This window comes from Moschus berezovskii, chromosome 15 (assembly GCF_049115385.1).
Source record: "Moschus berezovskii isolate FMDL1 chromosome 15, NW_MosBer_1.0, whole genome shotgun sequence".
NCBI classification, from domain to species: Eukaryota; Metazoa; Chordata; class Mammalia; order Artiodactyla; family Moschidae; genus Moschus; species Moschus berezovskii.
Window position 1 is genome coordinate 27778298 of NC_142474.1, and position 26623 is coordinate 27804920.

Consider the following 26623-nt stretch of genomic DNA (forward strand, 5'->3'; position numbering starts at 1 on the left):
GTAGATCCGGGAGTTGGTGATGGACAGGGAAGCCTGGCATGCTGTGATTCATGGGGTCGCAGAGTCGGACACAACTGAGCGACTGAACTGATCTACCAGGTAGTGCAGTTTTCAGGATTCAGTTCAGTTCAGTTTAGTCGCTCAGGTTCAAAGCTTTATGACCCCATGAATCACAGCACGCCAGGCCTCCCTGTCCATCACCAACTCCCGGAGTTCACTCAAACTCACCTCCATCAAGTCGGTGATGCCATCCAGCCATCTCATTCTCTGTCATCCCCTTCTCCTCCTGCCCCCAATCCCTCCCAGCATCAGAGTCTTTTCCAGTGAGTCAACTCGTCGCACGAGGTAGCCAAAGTATTGGAGCTTCAGCTTTAGCATCAGTCCTTCCAATGAACACCCAGGATTGATCTCCTTTAGAATGGACTGGTTGGATCTCCTTGCAGTCCAAGGGACTCTCAAGAGTCTTCTCCAGCACCACAGTTCAAAAACATCAATTCTTCGGCACTCAGCTTTCTTCACAGTCCAACTCTCACATCCATACCTGACCACTGGAAAAACCATAGCCTTGACTAGACGGACCTTTGTTGTCAAAGAAATGTCTCTGCTTTTTAATATGCTATTTAGGTTGGTCATAACTTTCCTCCCAAGGCATAAGTGTCTTTTAATTTCATGGTTGCAATCAGCATCCACAGTGATTCTGGAGCCCCCAAAAATAAAGTCCGACACTGTTTCCACTGTTTCCCTATTTCCCATGACATCAAATACTTAGAGCACCTATTCAATACAATACTCCTCTTATTGTAGGCTAGCAAATAAGAGAGGACAGAAGTTGGTTTCCTTTCCCTGTGTTCAAAGCTCTGTAATTGAGTGAGTCACCATGGAGGGGGGTGCAGATACACAGTAGTTATTCCTACGTGGTTATTCCTTAGTGCTTTCAATAAGCACTAAGATGAAGTACAATAACTGTTCCATCCCCTGTATTTTCCTAGAGCTTTCTTCCTATATAATACTGACCTGGCATAAAAGGATGCATCTCAGTTTCTCAAAGACACACACGACTGTGCTGCTGAAGCTCAGGTGCCATCATAAAATGCATTTATTTATACTGGCAAGATACTAAACATGACAGCTTTCTAGGAAGGATAAGACATGAAATGTCTTAATCAACACATTTCTAAAGCCTTGTTTCACACTCATCAGGCCACAGGAAAAACACACTTCAACCGACAACTTGTGCACATATACTTTAATAGTGAGGCTTAGGTGAAGTCATCTTAAATGGCAGGTATTAAAACATGTTTGGAGAGACAACCCAACAACTGCACAGGTCACAACAAAACTTGGAATATCTAGGCTATGTCACTGTGTTTTCAGGCCTGCAAATCTTAAGCTGTCCCAAAGCTTCTTGATTAACTAGGCAGGTATATTTAAGCTTTAAAGTTTTTAAATGTTGATCTTTCTTCAAAGGCACATGGAGGTTCTCTTAATATTGAAGATATAACATTTACTACATATTCCGTGTCAAGACCTTTTTTGGTAAATGACCTTTACACAGATTATAAGATTCTCCGCATGCCTTTACATAGCAATATATTTGCCAGCTCTTGCTCATATGTGAACACCCAGGACAACTGCTTTGCACACTGGGCTAGGATCCAGGGCATAGTGGCCGAGGCCCTCATAGGCTTACTGACATAACTGGACAGTTTGTCAAACAGCAGGAAATGTGACCAGGCTTCTCTGCCTCTTGTATGTCAATGGAGTACACAGTGCTAACAGTCAGCGATTGTTCAATTCAGTCACAATGTTTTAAATCAGAGTTCCATATTCTTAGACCAGAAGGTACAAGAGAAAGCCATCCTTGTTGTTGGAATTTTTAAAACACTGAAGTTGCCATTACAAAAAAAAGAAATTGGTTAAAAGGCAAAATGCATCCTTTGCATACTTATTTGACAAACAGTAACAAGCATTCAAATATTTAGAGTTAATTCACTGGTGACAGCTATCACAAGATTTATCACACTGGCTTCAGCTCTTGGAAACCAGCTTCCCAAGCTGGAGACCACGTCCACCTTGGCTGGGTTTTCACACCTCTGTGCTAGCACCTGCTGTCAGACCACCACTCAGCACCAAGAGAAATAGCCCCTCGCTGAGAGTTTTAAGTTGTTGTGGCACTCTGCGGGAGACAATGGCCTTGACTTCTTGGTTGGAAAGTTTAAAAAAATAAAGCATTTAATATTTTAAAATTGGAAAACAAGTCCAGACAAGGTTACAAAGTTATCTATCTGAAGGCACAAAGATTTAAGTTGGCAGGTAGTTGATAAAACCAGGCATATACAAATATAGCTTAAAACAATTAAAATGTATAAATATTTGTGTATTGTTTTTCCTCCAGTCTGGTTGTTGCTGAAAATACCTGCTAGTTCCACTTGATAATGTGACTTCTGAATGATGACTGCTGGAACCCTGAACACTTAAGAAGACATCAAGAGAGTCACCATAATCGTCAAAAAGGTAACTGCAAAGGGCATTGTTGCCCAAATTCCACAGAGTTGCCTGAAAACTGAAATAACTTAAGGCAGAATTTCTTTAAATACTTAGGTAGCTCAAATCTAAACAGAGTGGCCTGATAAAGTGCAGATACACAATTATCAAACATGTACAATAAAATACATAAAGTGCAAAGAAACACCGCAGAAGGGGCTGATTTGCTAACTAAAAGTTCTAAGTGTTTACCTTCTTGGCAGTTGCTGATGGAGGAGACACACAGCCTAATGGGGCAGCCTGAACTCCCAGGAATGATTGTATGATGACTGAAGAGGCATCAATTTCTTGCCTATTAATAGTTTCCCGGCTGTTAGAAGCCTACAGACATTGGTATGCAAATGTGACTTCAGGTTTTCCTTGTCCCAGGGCAGGAATGCCTCACGGGACCATGATGGGGGTCACAGCATATACATTCTGTTTACAGTGAGCAAAAACACCCAAGAATGACTTTTCTTTTTTTTTAGCTTATTGAATTCAGAATGTTCCCAAGAAGGCATCGGCTAAGGGTAAAAGGTCTCAACATCGCAGTGATGATAAATAAGAGCTATATTCACAGAGACGCGATCAGGACACACGCAAAAGCCACAGGTTTTCCCAGTGCAGGGTGCAGGCCTTTCCAAAACCACCTGCCTGGGCCTTCTTCATAGGGCCAACTCATTCGTGCATCTACTCACCCAGCACCCCACCCAGCACATGACAGAGCCCGGCCTTCTGGCATCGGATGCCAAGTGACCCAGACGTTTCAAGTAAAAGCATAGGCGGGCCACAGCGAGCACAGCTTGCAGCTGCGGGAAGCAAGTTCCACCGGCCCCGGCTTGGAGTTGGGGTGTGAGGCAGAGCCACCTCCCAGACGCGCGAGCCCTGCCAGGAAGCTCAGATAAAGTGGATCCAGCTCTCCTCACACTCCCCGCGCGGCATGTGCAGTGCGTGGTTGCGGCACGTGAGACTGTAGTCGCGGCCGTCATTGTTGTCCCAGTGCTCGGCTCCGGCCACACGGTAGCGCAGCGCGAAGTGCACGCGGGAGCCGAGCTCCAGCAGGAAGGGCGGCACCGGGAAGCCGAAGGCGAAGACGTCCTCGGAGCCCCCGGAGCCTGCCGGCCCGCGCCACCGCGCCGCCACTTCGTGCGCGCTGCGCCAGTCGGAGAAGGTGTAGCGCACCGCCACCTGCTTCTCGAAGGCCACGTTGCGCACGCGCACCGTGCCGCTGATGCCCAGGTCCGAGCAGGTGACGCGCTCCAGGCACACGAGCTGGCGCCCCAGGCGCTCGCCGAAGTCCGGGGCCTCGACGGGCGGCGGGAAGTCAGGCACCAGGCACTGCAGAGTGAACTCCAAGTCCTGGCTGCTGCAGCACAGGTCCGAGTTGATGGCGAGCCTCGACAGCACGTGCAGCGGCACGGACGGGTCTTCGCCCGCATTGAACACCTTGACCTGCGCCAGCTCCAGGCCCAGCGCGTCGGCGAAGCGCACGCGGTGCTGCCGGCTGCAGCCGGGTCGGCACGCAGCGCCCGGAGCTCCCGCGCCCTTCTGGCGGCGCTCTGGCGAGCTGGGCAGCGAGCGCGCCCGCCGCAGCATGATGGGCCGTAGGCGGGGGTCGCAGCCGGACGGCGCGGGCGGCGGCGGCGGCGCGCTGCCCGGGCTCCCCGGGGGCCGGCAGGGCCGCGGCTCCCGGGCCGCGCCGCCGTCCAGGTCCGAGAGGCAGCTGAGGCTCCGCGGGGCGGGCTTCCGGAACCCGACGGTGGCGGGGAGGACCGCCGAGCCCGGGCCTCTGGACATGGCCCGGCCGACCGTCAAGAGATGGGGAGGTGGAGCCGAAGGGCGGCCTCACTCCCAACCCTGCGTCCGCTCCTTCGGTGTCCCAGGACGTGCTCAGCGACCCTGGGGAGGGTTCGCTGGAACCGCCGCCAGCAGAGGACGCAGTGGGCCGGCTGCGCGCTCCCCTCGTCCGCCACCTCGTCCCTCGAGCCCTCCCCTTGGTTTTCCACTTTGGGCAGGGAAAAAAAAAAAGCTGGTTTCCAGGACGAACGCTTGCTCGCGTGGACGCTCCTCGGGGCCGCAGCGGAGCGCGGGGTGGCGGAGGCCTTGGGCTTCCTCCGGGTGCGGAGAAGGCGGTGTCCGCCCAGGGGCCCCTCCCAGGCCGCGCGTTACTCACCCAGCCGCGACTAGTCGGAGCAACTTCCCGGCGAGCCTCCGCCCCGCCCCTCGTGACGCTGCCGGCGCGGACTCCCGCCGCCCAGCGCAGCCCAGCGCACCCGTCTGCCTCCCGCCCGGCCCCGCATCACGTGTTCTCCGCGGCAGCGAAACAGGTCTGGTCAGTGTCTGTCTGCGGCCGGCCGGCCGGCGAGCCGATCGGTCGCAGATCGGCGTCTGCTCGCGCAGATGACCCGGAACGTGCACGCTGCGGTCCCCGGATTTCTGGGGCTAATGCGGGCGGGGGAGGGGCGCACCACTCGGCCTGCCCAGGAGCCTGACCCCAGCTCATTTTAAGCCTCGAGGGTAGCCAGCTCTTTGGACGTTTGCGCTGCAACAGGGACCCTAGGCCAGACCGTGGGAGCCTGGCTGCATAGACGAGAAGCGTCGTGTCCCCGCGTCACCCACAATGCTTTGCCGCGGGGACCGCTGGTCCTGTCCCTGGGGGGTGGGGAGGGGGCGGCGCTGCTGCTACTGCTGTCTCCAGAGAGGCTCCAAACCGGACAGGAAGATATGAGAACAAGGGTTAAGACCCTGTGACAAATGATAAGGCTGCCATTAAGCAGTCTCTGGCGCTTGGGATGCAGTTTGGAGGCAGAATCCAGGCTTTTAGCTTTGTTCCCGAACCTTCAGGGAAACCAGAGGTTGCTTTCTCTATCTTAGGGACCCTGCAGGCTGTCACCTCTTCTCTCTCAGTAACTTTGTCCAGAAAACAGCACAGCCCGGGGTGTAAAGCTTGCCAGGTGAAATGAAGTGGAGAAGATGGGATTGCACTTTCTAGAGAGTTCTAGTGTTCCTGTACCATCCAGAGGGACAAGGCAGCAGGAAAACCAGACTAATGAAGGGGATTGGGGAACGTATTCTATGTCTGAAACGGGTGGAGCAGTTGATTATGGTCTCATTCGTTCATTGTAAGGGCCCGCATGTGATTTTCCTTCTCATCATATGTACATGGACCAAAATGGCATACAAGCTTATTTTGAAAACTAACAGAGCAGAGTTTTAGGAAGGAAATAAAAATGTATAATCCCAACTCTTCAATTTTTTCAGAGGCAGGGGATTTTATGGAAGAAAGAAGGTTCACATTCAAATGGGGCACTTTTAGTAGGCCACTCAAGAGGGGAGAAGCAGCCTTGGGTGGTACCAATCAACAAAATGTCGCAGAGAGAGAACACTGCGTGATACGTATTATACTGATAAATTTTTCATGGACTGATGTGATAGTGAAGGCAGGAGGCCTGAAAGGGGGCCTCTCCAATAGAGTTCAAGCTCCATGAGAGCAGGATAGGTGTCTAACCCTGATGTTTTCTAGGCAATCTGTTTGTGGAAGGAAGGAATGGATATGGGAACTTTGGAGTAACAGCCAAACTTAATTAGGCCCACAGATTTCCTCAACAAATTAATTACTTCCAAGGAGATTTTGTATGTGTGCATGCATACGTGTGTATGTGTGTGTGTATGGGGAGAGAGATGAAATCCATTTATAGTAGTGTGATCTTGTATCTAATACCCACTGTGAAAAACAAGCAAAATAGATATAAACCATAAATGGAAGGCAATATTCCCCCATTCAGACTTTTTATACACTGTGAATATTTAAGAACAAAAAAGTAAAAAGCAGCATGATAAGGGTGATAGGGTGTTTGCAGTTGGTACTTACCGACACTGTTCTGTTGCTTCTAGTTCCGGTGGTAAGGCATCCTTCCCAAATATTAGAGGAGGAAAGAAGTCACTTCCCCTGCTGTCAGCATCTTCCAACAGATTGAGCAAGAATATTTCGAGCACTACAGAAAAGGTGATGTAAACTTAAGTAAAATCTCATTTAGATTTGTCCTGGTTTTTCATGTTTCTTGTGTGTGTGTGTGTGTGTGTGTGTTTGTATGTGTAGGGTATTTATTAACTATGTGTCTTTGTTTTTAGACAGTCTGTCCAACCCTAAATGATGATCAGCCATGCGACTTTTTCAAGAAAGGGAATAGGGTGAATGAATCTTATCAGAAAACCAGGTAAATTGTTTTTCATGTAATTACTTTATTTTGCAAAAGGCGCAGTAGCTCAGTTCTCCAGATTGATAAGTGTGGTTGGGAGAAAATTATGTCTGTTCAGATCAGTTCAGACAGAAGTATATACACTATATTTCTTGTCTGAAATGGTTTTAACGTTACTAGTTGGTAAAAATTCTAGGAGGTCATAATTCTTGCACTGTTAGCAGAATCCACAATTTTGGGTAATCTTTCTATGTTTGTTTCCTTTTCTATTAAAAGGATACTAGTAATAACTTTTATGGCCTCACATAGACAGCTAGAGGTAACAGAAAGTTTTAACAATGTTTGTTATGAGTTCTAAATCATGGCAATTACTTTATCCATGTCTTCATTTTTTTAAACATTTATTGAGCACATGTTATGCTGATGGCAATGATTTAACCTCCTCCATGTTTATTAAGAGGTGGCACATTTTCAAGTAATCGCTTATTGTGGTGGAGACCTCCAGCAAATGAACCTCTGAGGTTTCAACAAAGCATGTTTACCATCCTTTTTTTTTTTTTTTTTAACCACACCACATTGATGTTGCTGAGAAGTATTATTCATCTTGGTAAAGTGCACTGTTCTTGGTAAATAAGTTGAAAAGAAAATGTTTTCACCTCTGATATGAGACGCTGTCTCAGAAATAAATTAGAGGAAGAATCAGTTGCCGTGCTAGCAGTGTGTACAGTATTCAAAAGATCTGCCTCCCCATCATTCAAAGGGCAGTATTAACAGGGCCCTACTGCAGAGTACGGGGAGCTGTGTTTAAAAATATCCCAGGATAAACCATAGTGGAAAAGAATATTAAAAAAAAAATAAGGTATATATATATATGTATAATTGAATCACCTTGTTGTGCACCAAAAACTAACACAACATTGAAAATCAACTATACTTCAGTTTTTAAAAATGATAAAAATTTAAAGAAAAAAAGTAGCATTTAAGCCTTTTTAAAAATTTGTATTGTGTTATAAGGCATTGTGTGATTTTATCCCTATCCCTCTAAACACTGTTTTCCCTAGTGTGTTTTCTATTTGAAGATATTCTGACACTTTGATAAGCTTTTGGCTTAAGGTATAGTTTGTATATGCTACAGTTTTCCTTAGGATATTTGCTGGCTCAGAGTTACCACCAACCAGCGATTAAGTTCTATAAAATGTATTTTACATCCTGTTTAATTTAAACTAGGTATATAAAAGAAAGGTGTGGATTTTACTTGTTTGTGTTATTAAACACTGCTCATCATGAACAACAGACTGAGTGTTCTGCAAGAGATATTTTTCAAAGTACACACTATGGGTTTAAGATGACAATATAAGTACTTTATGAAATGTTAGTGTTTTTCTTAAAAGCTAATATTTGATGCAAAATGAATCCACGCATTTACTTCTGGCACCTGCTTTATATTAATGTTTTTTCCTAAATAGAGTATCAAGTGGAAAACTGTCCTGTCACTTGCAAGTTTAGAGGCCTCACATTTTCTAACCCGTTGTCATAGCTGAAATGTACAACTAGAGGCTTATTTTGATTACTTTCTTAAATCATCAGAAGGCCAGTTTGTGTCACATGGACTAAGAATTGCAATTTTATTTCTTGCAGCAATATGAATGCAGGCCCATCTCGGAATAAAGTACAACATCCCAAGAATTCTAGAAAAAGACAGAGTAAACCCCAAGTCCACATTTCTTCCCAGCTGAAAAGCAGTCTCAGAGGAGGTGTCCCCCAACCAACTGAAGATAAGCTGAAGGAAAGCATTTCCCCAGAAGGAAACCCCAAAAGGAGTCCCCTTGGCCCCAGGTATCGGGGGCCCTCAGGGAACAAGCTGTTTCTGGACTTTCAGTCCATGAAAATCATCAAAGAAGATGCCGAGGAGGAGGACAGTGCCAGTGACCTCTCTGATTCAGAAAGGATTGCCATCCCCCCATCCCCCCTCACGCCTCCTGATCTTCACCTTCGAGCGGAAGAGATTGACTCGGTTCACTTCGATCTGCACCCAGGGCAGGGCCCCACCCAGCCCGAATACTGTTACCCCGACTTCCTCCCGTCCCCCTGCAACTCCTGGGACCTGCGGGACATGGCCATGCTCCTGCACTCCGAGCACAGGACAGAGGCTGTGCCCAAAACTGGGGGGCTCCTGGGCAAGTACATCGACAGGCTCGTCCAGCTTGAGTGGCTACAGATCCAGACCGTCCAGTGCGAGAAAGGCAAGATGGCCAAAGGGAGGCCTCACACTGCCGCTGGGACCTCGGGGGCCCTGAGGAGCCCTGGGAGAAGCAAGCTGATGCCCAGTGCTCTGTCCAGGCCTCAGCAGGAAGGGCCTCCAAAGTCAGGCCCTTCACGAAAGAAAGACACGCTCTGTGAGGAAGTCCATCCATTCTGTTACACTGGTGAGGCTTCCCCCAGACCCCTTGATGTGCTGAGCAGTAGCCGATTATGTTCTCAGAAGCAAACCCTGGAGGTGCAGACAGAGAAGAAGAAAAAGAAATCCAACAAGAGCTCCAGGCTGCAGCCCTGGGACTTATCCTGTGGTGGCCCCAAGATCGAGAGCAATGGCAACCTCCGTGCACCCCGGCCTCCAGCTGTGATCCTGGATCCCGCGGACGGCTGCAGGGCTGCCCGGGCACCAGCACACACAGGTCTTAAGAAGAAGGGAAATGTGAGTAACTCTGCTCATGCCACGATATCCAGCGAGAAAAAGCTCAAAACGAATGGAGGAAAGCAAAACACGCACAAATTCAAGAAATAACTGATCTGATGAGTTGCAAGGACCTGCAGATGACTCAGTATTAAAGCTCTTCCAAAAGTTCTCCTCCAGTGAATTGTAAGAGACTTCGGGTTTACTGACCTTGAAGGGGTGGACCCTCACCTCCTCCCCAGCCACACAGGGTTGTTTTCAAAGAAAGAAGTCTTTAGGTAATCATACTTTGTGTTGACAGTCTTAGGCAAACTTGAGGTAAACATCAGCCAAAGTCTGTGCCACAGAAAGAAATAAAACCACTGCTCTCTAGCGGGACTTGAGTGAACTCCACTTCTGAAATCTCAGCCAGGCTAGATACAGCACATGTGAGCTAGTGGGCATGGCTTCAAACAGTGGAGAATCCTGAGTGTCTGAGACAGAGCTCTCTGTGCCCTGGTCCTAAAGGATTCAAACAGAAGTTTTGGCTGTTTCACTCCAGGGGAAGCTTGGGCCTTTCCTCAACAGCATCTATTTTGAGCAAAGTCATTTAGCAAAGTCATTTATCACAAAGTTTCCTGCTCTTGGGAGACAGTGGAATCAAGGGCTTTCATGCACTTTCCCTAACATGGGTTTTGTTTTTTTTTTTAAGAAGGCCTTTTAGAGGTAGTGTGAAGTCAATTTTTTGTATTCTGTCAGCATACAGACTTCATCCCAGTGGAGGTTGGTGGGTCTAAGCGTGGTTATTGGCATGTGGTGGGAGGAAGAATGAAATGTCGACACGTGGAATTCCTGGTGGGTGGCGTCTCTGAAGAGGTGCCACAGGTACACCACCTTTTAGAGTTTGCAAATGCAGGGCCTATAATCAGACAGATACACACAGAACTACTTTGAGTGGAACCCTTATTACATTCCTGATTTGGGACCTGGCCCCTCTCTGTCGTTAAAATGATGATCTGTCTTCATTTGCAAGAGCAGGACTTTATAATCTTGCTGGGGGTGGGGGGAGCATGACTAAAGTTACTGAATGAATGTCTTCACATTCTTACATGGCCCTATGGCTTCCTGACTCTCCTAAATGCTTCTTATTTAACTGCTGTTAAGTCACAAAGGTAGAAGACAGGAGGAGAAGGGGACAACAGAGAATGAGATGGTTGGATGGCATCCCTGACTCGATGGACATGAGTTTGAGCAAGCTCCAGGAGTTGGTGATGGACAGGAAGCCTAGCGTGCTGCAGTCCATGGGGTCACAGAGTCAGACACGACTGAGCAACTGAACTGAAATCACATCTACTTGTCCCTATGGTTGTGTGAGGAGATTGCTCTTGATATTATTGTAAAAATCTTTAAAACCTTTGGTTGACCATTCTTGATGTACAGTATGTTTTAATGACTATGGCTGATTTTATTCCTTCAAACAATTCTTCTATTTTTCTTTATATATATGTTTCTGTTTTTCATCTTTGGGGCAAATGAAAAACTTGCCACATTTCATTTGAAAATATTTACCAACTGGCAGACTTTTCACTCAGCAATTCAGTGTCATCCAAGTCACTGTTTAAGTTACCATAAAGACAAGATGCATTTATGCATAATTAAAATAATAGGCCAAAATTGAATATTAAGATGCCATTTGAAGATCTGATCGTATAAACAACAAAAATGTTTATGGTAGTCCTTTTCTTTTAAGACTTTTAATTTCCCGATTCCCTCTTATATTATTTCTTCCTCACACTGCCCTACTGGAGAAAGCACTGGTTACTGTAAGATCTTAGGCCTTTTTATAAATGAACGGAAGATGTATATCTGGCCAGCATCAGTTCCACGGTTCACAATTATACTGGAACATTTGTACTCAGTGTAAGTATGGTATTTTGAAAACATAGTGTTATTCATAACTTTTCCCTTCTGTGGTTTCTGAGCATTCCCCCACATGTCCTTTGATGGCCCTGCTTCTGTGAGCACTGATAGGCGAGTCCTGTCTACACCCCACTCATGATTTCTCTTTCTGCAAGATGTTCATTCAGCTCTGTTTGAAGTTTCAGGGCCAATAAATCTCTGTAAGCATGTTACATACACATATATGATCCTGATATTAATCCTAATAGAAACCAGGGTTTATGCTGAGCTGCTGCCTCTCGCAGTAACACACCTGTGTAGGAGATCTGGACAGTGACATGGTTTACCTTTCCTGGCCTTGTGTACGTCTGAGCTGATTAAGAAATGTTGAGGTAACACCTCGGATGTTACATTTGTTCCTTGCTCTTTGACTTGGTTGCTTAATTCGGAAGCATAGTTATAACGTCACATGTTAGGACAGTTTGAAAAGCCTGAAAAAGGGGCTTTGCTTGTTTACGTTTTTGCCTCTGGTTGGTAATTGTGATTGGATCAGAGCTCCTAATGAATACAGGTTCATCACAGAGCAGAAGCACACTTCTGTGATTTCTGATGCGCACATCTTAATGCACTAAATGCTGCAGATAAAAACCTTGCCACTTGAGCAGACCACATTACAGAGTAGAGTCATGAACTCATTCAGTCCATCAGATTGAAGCCATGGAATCCTGTGACATGAGTCACTATATTCCTAAGTAGTGCCTGTCATTTCTGTGCAGTTGTTTATATACATGTTACATTTAGATCAATTAAAGTAACCAATAAAATGGTAAGAAAAAAGAACTCCAAAGTTTAGAAAAAGTGCTAAGAACTGTTTCAGGCTTGGAATCAGGGGGAAAAGTTGTAAAAACTACAAAAGTGAACTACAAAAACATATCGATATTAGCTATAACTGTTTGGGTTGGAATTATTTCTCTTTAATGACTATAAACTGACTGAAAGTTTGTAACTTAACTGGGATAGCATGGGGTTGGCAACCTATGACAAAAAAGATGGGGGAGAGGGTATCACTGTTTGTAGTGGTTCTTGGGCCTATTTGGTTAGTTTCCAGAGAGAATTTCTACTGTTCATGTTTAAATATTACCTATTTCCTCTTTCCTTTGTGCTCATTTACAAGAGTAATAAAACAAATATATAATCTCTTGGTACTGTACTCCAAAGGACTAAAGAAGCAGTATTTATTATTTATTCATGAACATGGACAGACCACCATTCAAAACGCAGCATGTTTGTTATTTGCTATGTAATTATTGTATGCTTGGTTTTGCATATAATAAAGCAATACACATAGGTTTTTGTGAATCTGGGCTTTTTCCTTCCTTGAGATCAATTGAACGTCGGGAAAACACTGTGGATTTTTCTGGTATGGTTTTGATTTGCTTTTTATGCAGTTCTATTTCAGAGTTTGTCTTCGTTCTCCCTGATTAGTTCAAAAAATCTGCTGAGGGGGAAATTCTGTCCCAATTACTTTCTTAATTCTGAGCAGCAGACATGACAACAGGACTAGACGCATCTGAGGAAGATTCCTGGCTGCACCTTTCCTGAGTCCCTCTTCTTCTTGTCCCAAAGGGTGGTTAGGGACACAGATGGAAATTCAATAAAATTAATACGTTAGAAATAAATTGCATTTTAATGTACAAGTCCAGAAAGGAGCCTTGTGTCTTTTGAGAGAGTCCCCAGGTTCAGTTCAGTTCAGTTCAGTTCATTTCAGTCACTCAGTCGTGTCCGACTCTCCGCGACCCCATGAATCACAGCACGCCAGGCCTCCCTGTCCATCACCAACTCCCGGAGTACACTCAAACTCATGTCCACAGAGTCGGTGATGCCATCCAGCCATCTCATTCTCTGTCGTCCCCTTCTCCTCCCACCCCCAACCTTTCCCAGCATCAGAGTCTTTTCCAGTGAGTCAACTCGTCGCATGAGGTGGCCAAAGTATTGCAGTTTCAGCTTTAGCATCAGTCCCTCCAATGAACATCCAGGATTGATCTCCTTTAGAATGGACTGGTTGGATCTCCTTGCAGTATAAGGGACTCTCAAGAGTCTTCTCCAACACCACAGTTCAAAAGCATCGATTCTTCGGCGATCAGCCTTCTTCACAGTCCAGCTCTCACATCCATACATGACCACGGGAAAAACCATTGCCTTGACTAGACGGACCTTTGTTGGCAAAGTAATGTCTCTGCTTTTTAATATACTATCAAGGTTGGTCATAACTTTCCTTCCAAGGAGCAAGCGTCTTTTAATTTCATGGCTGTAATCAGCATCTGCAGTGATTTTGGAGCCCAAAAAAACAAAGTCTGACACTGTTTCCACTGTTTTTCCATCTATTTCCCATGAAGTGATGGGACCAGATGCCATGATCTTTGTTTTCTGAATGTTGAGCTTCAAACCAACCTTTTCACTCTCCTCTTTCACTTTCATCAAGAGGCTTTTGAGTTCCTCTTCACTTTCTGCCATAAGGGTAGTGTCATCTGCATATCTGAGGTTATTGATATTTCTCCCGGCAATCTTGATTCCAGCTTGTGCTTCTTCCAGCCCAGCGTTCCTCATGATGTACTCTGCATATAAGTTAAATAAGCAAGGTGACAATATACAACCTTGACGTACACCTTTTCCTATTTGAGCAGCTAGGGCTTCCCTGGTGGCTCAGAGGTTAAAGCGTCTGCCTCCAATGCGGGAGACCCTGGTTTGATCCCTGGGTCAGGAAGATCCCCTGGAGAAGGAAACGGTAACCCACTCCAGTATTCTTGCCTGGAGAATCCCATGGACGGAGAAGCCTGGTAGGCTACAGTCCAGGGGGTCGCAAAGAGTCGGGCACGACTGAGCAACAGAACTGCTGTAAACATTCTGAAAACCTTTTTGTTCCTCTTTCTAAATTTACTCTGACCATGAGGTGCCCTCTTTTGGGTCTGCCAAACAGTGGCAGTTTAAAAAAGAATAATTTTGGGGGTGTTAAAAAACAACTTCACTGAGTAAATTTAAACCTTGTTGGCTTTATCCTGTGATTAATGAATTGACAGCATCCAACCTAGCAGACAGAAAGGAGCTGTGAAGGAGAGGCTGTACAAAATGGAAACTTTACAAGCAGAAGGGACCAGACAAGAAAGTTACACCAGCAAAGAGCAGATTGGTTGTGGCAAGGTCACCTTCCTTCAGGGGCCAGGATGGTAAGGGTCAACCAGGCAGATGACTTGCCTGACTAGGCTATTCCTGATGGACTGGCTTACTGTTCCTTTACAGAAGAGCCAAAATGGTAAGTCTCAGTTGCGTGAAGTAGGGCTTAGCATAAGCGACTCATTTCGGGCCTGCTGTCTCGTTTTTAACAGGGGGTTTACAAATAACTGATAGTTTGAACCATGCTGGAGGTTTCACATCATTCCGTTCGTCGCTCAGTCGTGTCCGACTCTTTGCGACCCCGTGGACTGTAGCCTACCAGGCTTCTCCGTCCATGGGATTCTCCAGGCAAGAATACTAGAGTGGGTTACCGTTTCCTTCCCCAGGGGAACTTCCCGACCCAGGGATCAAACCCGGGTCTCCCGCATTGGAGGCAGACGCTTTAACCTCTGAGCCACCAGGGAAGCCCTTAGTTTGTACATAAAATGGTAGATTATTTTTGGATGTGGCAATTTTCTTATCCACAAGGTGGCGACTAATCCTTTTCAGGCAGCATTGAATTGATTCTGTGATGCTTTCTGATCAAATGAAAGATTTTTATTTTGATCCAGAAGACATGGGGAGGGAAGAGGAGTGTTCGATTTCAGAAACAAGAAAATTTTAAGCTTTTTTTCCTTGAAAGATTTGAGAACTCATTTGAGCAAAAATCATTTTGTATTGGGCAGTACCAAAGGCTTGAGGTTAAGAGCACTTCCCAGACAGGACCTGAAGTCAAGGAGAAGATGCAAAACAAGGAAACCATTTGATTGGCTGTGGCTTAAGTGGTTGTACCATTTGGGAAACCCTGACTGGCTGTTTGTGATTGGGTTGTTTTTCTTACTCTTGAGGCATTTACAGGAAATACTCCACTTAGGGTTTGGTGTCATTTGGTAGGCAAGGAAAGGGTAAAAACTACCTCAGTCCAAAAGCCTCCTTGCATCATTACTTTGACATCATAAAACACTGTTTATAGAACAATGCTCAATGAAGGAACATAAATCATTCGTTTTATAAAAATCTTCATAGAGACTCAAAAGATCCAATTCATACATCTCTGTCCTCAGCAATTTGATGTTTAAGAGATTAACTGAGATAATTCTGGAAAATATATTTGGAATTTTAAAAATGGGATAGTCTTATATATCATTGTCCCAGCTTGTAGGATATTTTAGAGAAAACTAATGATGCATATTTAACTTTTGATTCCATTCAGCCAGCACTATTCTATGCCTGCTCCTCGTATTCTGAGCCCCACTTCAGACCCACTGAATCTGAAGGAGTTCAGAACACACCACATTTGCCAAAATCGCTCTGGCATAGGGCCGATTTTGAGTTAAAGGCATTTGAAAGACAGCAAATATAAGAAAAACACTCTTATCTTCCTTCTTTTCTTTAAAGGCAGGAGATGAAACTCCTGTAACACGTGTTCCCTGTACCAGGAGGAAAGCAACATGTTTATCATCAGGGATGAGAAGTTGAGGCCGAAAGAATTCTACACAAACTTTATTTGTTCAAACAATACTCATCATCTCATCTCCCCCCAGTTTCATCACTTTTCCACTTTGTTCAACCTAATATGAGAGCAAGGAAGTGTTGCCTTTTCTCTGGGTCTTCATTCTTTATGAAGTCTCATGTGTCATGTATTAATATTAAATAAATTGATGTGCTTTTCTTTTGCAGACCTGTCTCTTGTCAGTGTAGCTGTCAGGCCCAGTTTAAAAAAAAAAAAAACATTTAAGAGGGTAAAGGAGGGCAGAATCTGCCATCTCAAAATATGTCTCATTGGCGTGAGGATTGTTTTCTAGGCTGGTTATTTTTAAGAAACAGCAGATACTGGAGAGGCTCTGAAAACTGAGATGTTATCTTTTAGTAAAAGACATTTAGATTTGTAAGGGAAATCTCCATTTGTAAGGGTGTCTTCCTGTCTGTACCTGGAAGAGGAGGATGAGCTAAATCTAGAAATTGCAGAAATTCCTATTCATCTTATCAACTCTGATCATATTAAGGCAGGAGTTAAATCTGCCTAACAACTATACTCTCATTTTCTGTGCTTTTCCTGAGAACCTCCTGTCACTCGCTCCCCCAAACCCAAACGTCCTTTTTCCTGTTTGGCTGGAGATGTTATTTCTGGCAGTTTGGTCTTTTCTGGGAGTTCCTCACTTTTCTGGAGTCTCTCCCACGTGTACGGGGGATACACAGGTTACTAAACTTTTCTAGGTTTTTCTCTTGTTAATCTGTCTTTTATTACAGGGGATCTCAGCCAACACACTAGAAGGGCAGAGGAAACATGATCTTTCCTTCCCCATGAGGGTAAAGGTAAACGTTGACCTCCAGAATCAGAGGCTGCATTTTAAGATCTCTGGAGGTTAACATCTGAGAAGTCCGCCCTTATAGCGCTTTAAGTCTATGAGGTTGAACTGGCTGCTCTCACAGCATTCCACCTGCTGCACCAGTCCCCTCTCGTGCTCTAGCCACAAAATCTGCTTGCCTCACTCCGCTTTCTCTAGGGTTTAAAGGCACCTAGAGTCGGACACCACTGAGTGACTTCACTTTCACTTTTCACTTTCATGCATTGGAGAAGGAAATGGGAACCCACTGCAGTGTTCTTGCCTGAAGAATCCCAGGGACAGGGGAGCCTGGTGGGCTGCAAGCAGTTCATGGGGTCACAAAGAGTCGGACACAACTAAGCGACTAACACACACACAATAATTAAATGAATGATCCACCAAATTTAATTGAAATATATTCTAATTTTAAAAAAAGCATATATTTTTACCTCAAGAGGATTATTTTGATGTGGGAAGACAAAGTAAACAGCCTCAAATCTCTCTTTTTATTTCCCTTCTTCCCCCGAAAAGCACAGAAACACCAACATACAGAAACAACTCAAGGAAGAGCTTGGTAACTCCACTATCAATATTATTAGTATTAGACTATACTTGCAAAAAGTGAAAAACACTCCAATCTGTTGTATTTGGCAGCGTTTCCCTCCCCTATTGCTCATCTACAACGATTAGTTGAACAAGTAGGGATAAGAAATTGAAACCTCTCAAAGGAAATTTTCCAACCAGTTCCTGGGGGAGGACTTGGAATACTGAAACATAGGGAATCACCTCTGATCAACCTGAGTGACTTGAGTCACTGAAAATAGATCCAGAAATACAAATGATGGATTATTTTATTCCGATGTGAAATCTCACAAACATTAGATGTGTTGGCTCATACTCGTGTTAGACACTGGGCTACAAGTAGATGTACAATATTGATGCTGGGGTAAAACGACACAATAATGACTTGGATTTGTTACTGCTGGAGTCAAAATCACTTAATGATTTTCCTCCCAACACTGTATTATAAAAAATCTTGAACATACGGAAAAGTTGAAAGAACGGTGCAGGGAATACCCACAAGCTTGGTACCCAGGTCCTGACTGTTCATCCTGTTTGTCCATCCTCTTCTGGAGCCTGGCTACCCCCAGTTTCTGTCTCTGGTCTCTCTCCAGAGCCTCCATGTAGTCGTTGTTTTACATGCTGTTGAAAGAGGATCATTCCTCAAGGCAGGGCTGGGCTTGTAGGAACCACCTCCTTATTTCTCTGAGCACAGCCCTTCCTTGGGTAGTTTTGTTCCTTGGAGGCTGTTCTCAGAAGTTAAGCTTTTTGCATCACTGTGAAGAAATGGACAATCCCCTCTTCTCTCCAGCTCCCACCAACACAGGAGGGCGTGGCTGGGGTGTCCCCCTCGGACACCTCCCCTCCCTCCCTCGTCTCTTTCCGGGTGGTCACTGAGGTTGGGTCCCCTCTGCAGAGAGGGCATCTCAATGTTTCTGTGCCTGGGGGGTGTCCTCTGCCTGCCTGCAGCAGCATCCCTCTGGGGAGGCAGGAAGAAGGCTGGTAACAGATCATTTCCTGTCTTCCATGTTGACTTGACCCACAGGAGAACCTGTTTCTCCTCGCCATGCCAAATGGAGGAAGGGATGGGCACTTTTGTGTTATCCTTCTCTGAGTCCTGCTATCCACCACAAGGCCCTCATCTCAGCTGGGCACAGGGCCACTGACCAAGCAGAAGTTGGAGTTGGAGAAGTGGGGACCCTCCTATGAGACCAGTGATTCTCAGGAAGCTCCTGTCACTTTCACTGGAGAAATCCACAACCCCCATCCCTCCATCCCTCCACCCCCCCTCCACCCCAGAACCCCACCCCTCCTCATGCCCCCTTCCACTTTCTGAGGTGGGAAGAAAGCATCTCATGTGTCTGCAGCAGGGAGGGTGGGATCAGCCCTCTGTGCAATTGAGGCCCAAGGAGGCCAGCTGACCCCACTGCTGACTGCTGACTCCTGACCGGTGGGCAGTACTGGACCAAGAGACTGGGCTGCAGTGCAGGCTGGGGGTGACAGGGTCGGTTCTGCCATTCAGGGGACGCCAGAGAGGTCTGGTCCTGACTCTTGGTGTCTCTTTAGAATGTCATGAATTGACTGTTTCTTTATTTTCAGTGAAGGGTTCTACTCACTGGAACTTTCTGGGCAAGTAGAAACCTCCCAGACAACAGCTTTTTCCTGAAAAGATGGAAAATGAACCTGATTCGGTTGTCTTGACTGACAACTTTGAAAATGCAACTCACTGCATACCTGTGCCTGGCATTTTCAGGAACCTGAAGAACAAAAATAATTCAAGACAAAATTAATCCTTGCTTAGAAGCAGTCATGATGTATTTATATTATAAAAAATACTGAGAACGTTAAGTGGGTTGGGCTCCCCTAGATGCCCAAGGTGAGACTGTAGAGTAGAATGTAGGAAATTAATTCTCATCCTGACCTTCCTTTTAATCAAGTGACTTTGATCTCACCATCACTTTCTTCATTTAGGCTTTCATTGAGCTGGGAGCTGCCACCTTGTGGCCAAAAGGTATTACTGCACTTCTGAGAACACAGGAATACCGACGTCTTCTTTGGAATGGTGGATACACAGAACAAAGAGAAACGACATCTTGGAGCTCCGACTCACCTAAGATGTGAGGCAGGTGAAGCCCAGAGTCACCAGCCGAGTGAGTTACACAGCCTGAGAAGGACTGTCTTGTGGGAAACTGGCTTCTTGTTCAGTTTTAAATGTTTGAGTGTGTTGAAAATTGGTTGTTTTTAATATATTAAAATACCAATTTTTTACAACTTAAAGCAAATATAAAAGTGGGACCCTTTGCTCACATTCCTTGGCCCCTCTCTGGATCTCTGCAGACCAACACACTGTTTATTTTTTCTTTTTAATTTTTATTTATCTTTCAATTGGAGGAAAATTGCTTTACAAGGTTGTATTGGTTTCTGCCTTTTTAAAAGTTTTTTAATTGGAGGGAAATTGCTTTACACACTGTCTTTCTTGATCAACATTATCAGCCCCACTATTAGGGGTGTACAACATGCATCTCTCACAAACATTTCACATGGCTTAGCTTACTTACCTGATCTAGTTCTAAGTTCTGAATTCATGACTCTAACAAGTTTTTCAATAGACTTCAGTTCAGTCACTCAGTCGTGTCCGACTCTTTGCGACCCCATGAACTGCAGCATGCCAGGCTTCCCTGTTCATCACCAACTCCCAGAGTTTAACCAAACTCATGTCCATTGAGTCGGTGATGCCATCCAACCATGTCATCCTCTGTCATTCCCTTCTCCTCCTGCTCTCAATCTTTCCCAGCATCAGGGTCTTTTCAAATGAGTCAGCCCTTTGCATCAGGTGGCCAATAGATTTATGGAATAAAAATATCCATCTTAAAAGTAAATGCAAGGTTTATTTATTCAAAGTCGTAAATTTGATAATTATTATTCTGCTTTTTAAAAAAATTATTTATTTATTTTAATTGGAGGATGGATAATTACAGTATTGTGATGGGTTTTGCCATACATCAGTATGAATTGGCCATAGGTATACATGGGATTCCATTCCAATTCCAAAGAAAGGCAATGCCAAAGAATGCTCAAACTACTGCACAATTGCACTCATCTCACACGCTAGTAAAGTCATGCTCAAAATTCTCCAAGCCAGGCTTCAGCAGTATGTAAACCGTGAACTCCCAGATGTTCAAGCAGGTTTTAGAAAAGGCAGAGGCACCAGAGATCAAATTGCCAACATCCGATGGATCATGGAGAAAGCAAGAGAGTTTCAGAAAAACGTCTATTTCTGCTTCATTGACTATGCCAAAGCCTTTGACTGTGTGGATTACAAGAAACTGTGGAACATTCTGAAAGAGATGGGCATACCAGACCACCTGACCTGCCTCTTGAGAAACCTGTATGCAGGTCAGGAAGCAACAGTCAGAACTGGACATGGAACAACAGACTGGTTCCAAATAGGAAAAGGTGTACGTCAAGGTTGTATATTGTCACCTTGCTTATTTAACTTCTATGCAGAGTACATCATGAGGAACGCTGGGCTGGAAGAAGCACAAGATGGAATCAAGATTGCCGGGAAAAATATCAATAACCTCAGATATGCAGATGACACTACCCTTATGGCAGAAAGTGAAGAGGAACTCAAAAGCCTCTTGATGAAAGTGAAAGAGGAGAGTGAAAAGGTTGGCTTGAAGCTCAACATTCAGAAAACAAAGATCATGGCATCTGGTCCCATCACTTCATGGGAGATAGATGGAAAAACAGTGGAAACAGTGTCAGACTTTATTTTTTTGGGTTCCAAAATCACTGCAGATGCTGATTGCAGCCATGAAATTAAAAGACGGTTGCTCCTTGAAAGGAAAGTTATGACCAACCTTGATAGTATATTAAAAAGCAGAGACATTACTTTGCCAACCAAGGTCCGTCTAGTCAAGGCTATGGTTTTTCCCGTGGTCATGTATGGATGTGAGAGTTGGACTGTGAAGAAAGCTGATCGCCGAAGAATCGATGCTTTTGAACTGTGGTGTTGGAGAAGACTCTTGAGAGTCCCTTGGACTGCAAGGAGATCCAACCAGTCCATTCTAAAGGAGATCAATCCTGGATGTTCATTGGAGGGACTGATGCTAAAGCTGAAACTGCAATACTTTGGCCACCTCATGTGACGAGTTGACTCACTGGAAAAGACTCTGGTGCTGGGAAAGGTTGGGGGCGGGAGGAGAAGGGGACGACAGAGAATGAGATGGCTGGATGGCATCACCGTGATGGACATGAGTTTGAGTGTACTCCGGGAGTTGGTGATGGACAGGGAGGCCTGGCGTGCTGTAATTCATGGGGTCGTGGAGAGTCGGACAGGACTGAGCGACTGAACTGAACTGAACTGATACATGTGTCCTGAAAACTCCTCCCACCCTCCTCCCCACCATATGTACAGGAAATATAGAAAGGTTTTAAAATTGCATTAGTTACTCTTTTTAGTAACAAACAACTTGGATTCAGATTATAAACAATTCAAATTTAAAAGTGCAGCAATCTGTCACAGAGCCATGAAACTACATTAAGACCAGATAAAGATTATCTTTTATTTCACCTCTTGAAGAACTGTTTAGTATTTTCAACAAGGTGATGTGATCATGGGTAATACGTTAAGGTAATGAGGACTAATGAGTGTCAGATCTTGTTTTCCACTTGGTCATTGCAGCCCGAGGTATTGGTATGTTAGAACCTCAACTTGTCTTTTTTTCAGAATCCTAATGTAAAGACCCCAGGTTGGTACAGAGACCCTCCCACAGGGAGCCTCTTTCCCATCCCTCCTCCCTCGTTCTTTCATCTCAGAATCAAAAAGGCAGGTTCATCTAAGTGTAAAGGAAATTTTGGTGAAGTCTAAGAATTGATGCTTTTGAACTGTGGTGTTGAAGACAACTCTTAAGAGTCCCTTGTACTGCAAGGAGATCCAACCAGTCCATTCTAAAGGAGATCAATCCTGGGTTTTCATTGGAAGGACTGATGCTAAAGCTGAAACTGCAATACTTTGGCCACCTCATGCAACGAGTTGACTCACTGGAAAAGACTCTGGTGCTGGGAAAGGTTGGGGGCGGGAGGAGACGGGGATGACAGAGAATGAGATGGCTGGATGGCCATCTGTGGACATGAGTTTGAGTGAACTCCGAGAGTTGGTGATGGACAGGGAGGCCTGGCATGCTGTGGTTCATGGGGTCGCGGAGAGTCGGACACGACTGAGCGACTGAACTGAACTGATAAACCCCAGAGCCTCAAGACATGATTGGGATAAAGCTGGTTAATGCTTTGGAAAGTAAAATTGTACTTTTCCCTTTTTTCCCCCTCCCTTAATAAAGTTATCCTTTTTCAGAGTCCTTTTCCAGTTCTTTGATTTCAAGCAGTAGAGCCTATAAGGAAATGAGCATTAAAATACTCTGCTACAAGGAAGAGATCAGTAGGCATTCCACTGATTTTGGAAACAAAAACAAAGAAAGCAAACCCCTGCTTCCCCATGGACACTGGCTTCACCTTCCTCTGACTATGCCCTGGTCTCCTGGGGTCAGATTCCCGGCCTGACGTCTGCTATGCGTATCGCTGGGGCAGTTTTATTTCTCCCCACTCCCTTCCTGAGAATTCTGCCTGTGGTTAATGAGGCCAAAGGCTAAGGCTCAGCCCCCCACCCCACCCCACCCCTGATAAATACAAGAACGCCTGGGAGCAGGGAGGGGAAGAGTTGAGAGAGTGTCTGTGACAAGGTGACCAGAGGGTGATTGGAGAAGAGAGCCTGCTGGGAAGGACGGGCTGCGGGTGAGCCCACGGCTGGAAGGACTCGCCAGCGCCCGCAGGCTGTGGGTGCGCACCAGGCAGCATGCGCTCCAGGTTTCACCCCGCGCTGCTGCTGCTTCTCGAGCTGCTGATGCTGGTGAGCAGGGACTGGTACCCAGAACGTGGGATTTACCTGCCAAGGGCCGGGAGCTGACCGCACAGCTCCAGCTGGCTCTGCCTTTTCGAGGATGGGGGAATGGGGCTGAGTGTAATGTCCTGCAGCTGTGGGTGGTGGGTGGGAGCTTTAGTACTTTCTTTAGGGAAAGAAGAGGGGTTCCAGAATTTACACCAAGAAGGGGTTTCGCAGAGTAGTGGGAACAGGCTAAGACTAGTTTATATAGGTTACACACGTTTAGATTTGTATCAACGTGTTTCCTAAGGACATTTCTTTTCACTTTACATAAGACTGAAAAAAATCTCATTTGTGTATGTCGAAGAGGGTTTGAGCAAACCCATGGGGGTGGGAGGGCTAAATCCCCCTGCCTCCCCACCCCCTGCCCGCCACCAGTTACCATGGCTCAACCTGGAAACAAACAGTAGAATCAAGATGGAAACATCTGGGCTTTTGCTTGTACTTACTGTGGATGGAGTTTAGGCTGCATCTGCCTGTAGGGCACGGCCGCTTAGCCCACTTTCCTCAGACAGAGAGGGAGAGCGATGGGGCTCTGGCACTGCTCCTGGGTTCTCCCTGATAGACTCGGCCAGGGCAGAGGCAGGAGGCCCTGCAGTGGGTAGGGGTCAAGACGGTGGGTCTGCACTGCATCGTAACCCGGCTTGGCACCTGGGCTGTTGCTTGGCCTTGGTACTCACCTTGGATCAAGCTTGACTTTTCTCAGATGCTACGGGAGTCCCAATGCCCAGAGGCCACTCACCCCTGGATTCAGCAGAGCTGATCTGGGGATGTGGCCTGGGTATCCGGGTTTTCAAGGCTCTACCTTCATCATGTTAAGCCTCATGGCCTCCACCTGAAAATGGAGCTGCTGCAGGCACCTCCTCGACCTGGTGCTTGTGGGAGTCAATGAGGAAATGCGGAGGGTCTTTCCTTGCTCTTTTCTGCTCCCTGGCAGGACGGGCATTCTCTTCACTCAGAGCCCGCTGCTGTTGGTGGGACACTCGCTCTGGGCCAGGTGCTTTCACAAGCGCTGGGTGTTACGGTAAACAGAAGAGGAAACAAAAAGTTCCGAGTCGTCTGGCCAGCTCTGCTTCTGAAATTCGATGCTTTGTTCGCCACCCTTTGCTTAATGTTCGGAAATTTTTCTTGGCTACTTTAAAAAAAGTTTTAATTAGAGTATAGTTGCTTTATAGTGTTGTTACTTTCTGCCGTAAGGCAAAGAGAAAGAGCTAAATGTATACATTTTGAGGGGGCATTTCATTCCCATTCAGGTCCCGTTCAGAGCACCGAGTTCTCTGTGCCACACAGTAGGTTCTCGTTAATCACCTATTTTATACATAGTAGTGTGTGTGTGTCAACCCCCGTCTCCCAATTCATCCCACCTCACACTTCTCCCCTTGGTGTCCATACATTTGTTTTCTATGTCTCTGTCTCTCTCTCTGCTTTGCAAATAGGTTCCTCTGTACCATTTTTCGAGATTCCACAAAGAGGCAGAATGTGCGATCCTTGGTTTTCTCTTTCTGACTTCACTCCTAGTAGAATTCTGTTTTAGTAGCCCACATTAGCCTGGATTTGAATACGTCACAAACCAAACCTTGTTCCCATCTTTCTCTTACTCCTACTCTTACCGCTAACTGGACTCATTAGAAAACAGAGCTATCTTTTTCTTCTTTCTGCATGTTAGCACAGAGCCCAGGCAGGTTCATTCATGACTGAGGGTGTGCTGGGTGGGGTGGGAAGTGGGCAGCAGGACTGGACTGTGTGTGGTGGACGCAACTATATTTAGATTCCAGGGATCAAGGCTGAGGGAGATAATGGGATACACCAGTGTTCCGTGGTTTGAGCAATCTGCACTCTGGACCCTCAAATGGAGAACTTTGTGTCCAGGAGGTGCCCAATTTTTTGCTGAATTGGCTATAGGTAACCTATTCCTTCCAACAACACAAGAGAAGACTCTGCACATGGACATCACCAGATGGTCAACACCGAAATCAGATTGATTATATTCTTTGCAACCAAAGATGGAGAAGCTCTATACAGTCAGCAAAAACAAGACCAGGAGCTGACTGTGGCTCAGATCATGAACTCCTTATTGCCAAATTCAGACTTAAATTGAAGAAAGTAGGGAAAAACACTAGACCATTCAGATATGACCTAAATCAAATCCCTTATGATTATACAGTGGAAGTGAGAAATAGATTTAAGGGACTAGATCTGATAGATAGAGTGCCTGATGAACTCTGGACGGAGGTTCGTGACATTGTACAGGAGACAGGGACCAAGATCATCCCCATGGAAAAGAAATGCGAAAAAGCAAAATGGCTGTCTGAGGAGGTCTTACAAATAGCTGTGAAAAGAAGAGAAGTGAAAAGCAAAGGAGAAAAGGAAAGATATAAGCATCTGAATGCAGAGTTCCAAAGAATAGCAAGGAGAAATAAGAAAGCCTTCCTCAGCGATCAATGCAAAGAAATAGAGGAAAACAACAGAATAGGAAAAACAAGAGATCTCTTCAAGAAAATTAGAGATTCCAAGGGAACATTTCATGCAAAGATGGGCTCAATAAAGGACAGAAATGGTATGGACCTAACAGAAGCAGAAGATATTAAGAAGAGGGGGCAAGAATACACAGAAGAACTGTACAAAAAAGATCTTCACAAGCAAGATAGTCACGACAACGTGATCACTGACCTAGAACCAGACTTCTTGGAATGTGAAGTAAAGTGGGCCTTAGAAAGCATCACTACAAACAAAGCTAGTGGAGGTGATGGAATTCCAGTTGAGCTATTTCAAATCTTGAAAGATGATGCTGTGAAAGTGCTGCACTCAATATGCCAGCAAATTTGGAAAACTCAGCAGTGGCCATAGGACTGGAAAAAGTCAGTCTTCGTTCCAATCCCAAAGAAAGGCAATGCCAAAGAATGCTCAAACTACCGCACAATTGCACTCATCTCACACGCTAGTAAAGTCATGCTCAAAATTCTCTAAGCCAGGCTTCAGCAATATGTGAACCGTGAACTCCCGATGTTCAAGCAGGTTTTAGAAAAGGCAGAGGCACCAGAGATCAAATTGCCAACATCCGCTGGATCATGGAGAAAGCAAGAGAGTTCCAGAAAAACATCTATTTCTACTTCATTGACTATGCCAAAGCCTTTGACTGTGTGGATCACAATAAACTGTGGAACATTCTGAAAGAGATGGGCATACCAGACCACCTGACCTGCCTCTTGAGAAACCTGTATGCAGGTCAGGAAGCAACAGTCAGAACTGTACATGGAACAACAGACTGGTTCTAAATAGGAACAAGAGTACATCAAGGCTGTATATTGTC

General features: G+C 45.4%; 2 protein-coding genes across 4 annotated transcripts; one reads left to right on the plus strand and one right to left on the minus strand.

Annotated features, from left to right (window-relative positions):
* Positions 1–216: 216 nt before the first annotated feature.
* PPP1R3D (protein phosphatase 1 regulatory subunit 3D) lies at positions 217–5149 on the minus strand. The gene has a single exon (XM_055433965.2). It carries the CDS (start codon positions 4318–4320, stop codon positions 3421–3423), a length of 900 nt encoding a protein of 299 aa, XP_055289940.2. The 5' UTR covers positions 4321–5149; the 3' UTR covers positions 217–3420.
* Positions 4723–12625, plus strand: FAM217B (family with sequence similarity 217 member B). 3 transcript variants are annotated; one of them, XM_055433934.2, is made up of 4 exons: positions 4723–4850; positions 6418–6529; positions 6655–6740; positions 8361–12625. In XM_055433934.2, the coding sequence occupies exon 4, from the start codon at positions 8365–8367 to the stop codon at positions 9505–9507; it is 1143 nt and encodes a 380-aa protein (XP_055289909.2). In that variant the 5' UTR covers positions 4723–4850; positions 6418–6529; positions 6655–6740; positions 8361–8364; the 3' UTR covers positions 9508–12625. The 3 variants fall into 3 exon arrangements, with proteins under 3 accessions (XP_055289909.2, XP_055289925.2, XP_055289911.2); XM_055433950.2 differs by having other exon boundaries at positions 6659–6740; XM_055433936.2 differs by having other exon boundaries at positions 4764–4855.
* Positions 12626–26623: the final 13998 nt, after the last annotated feature.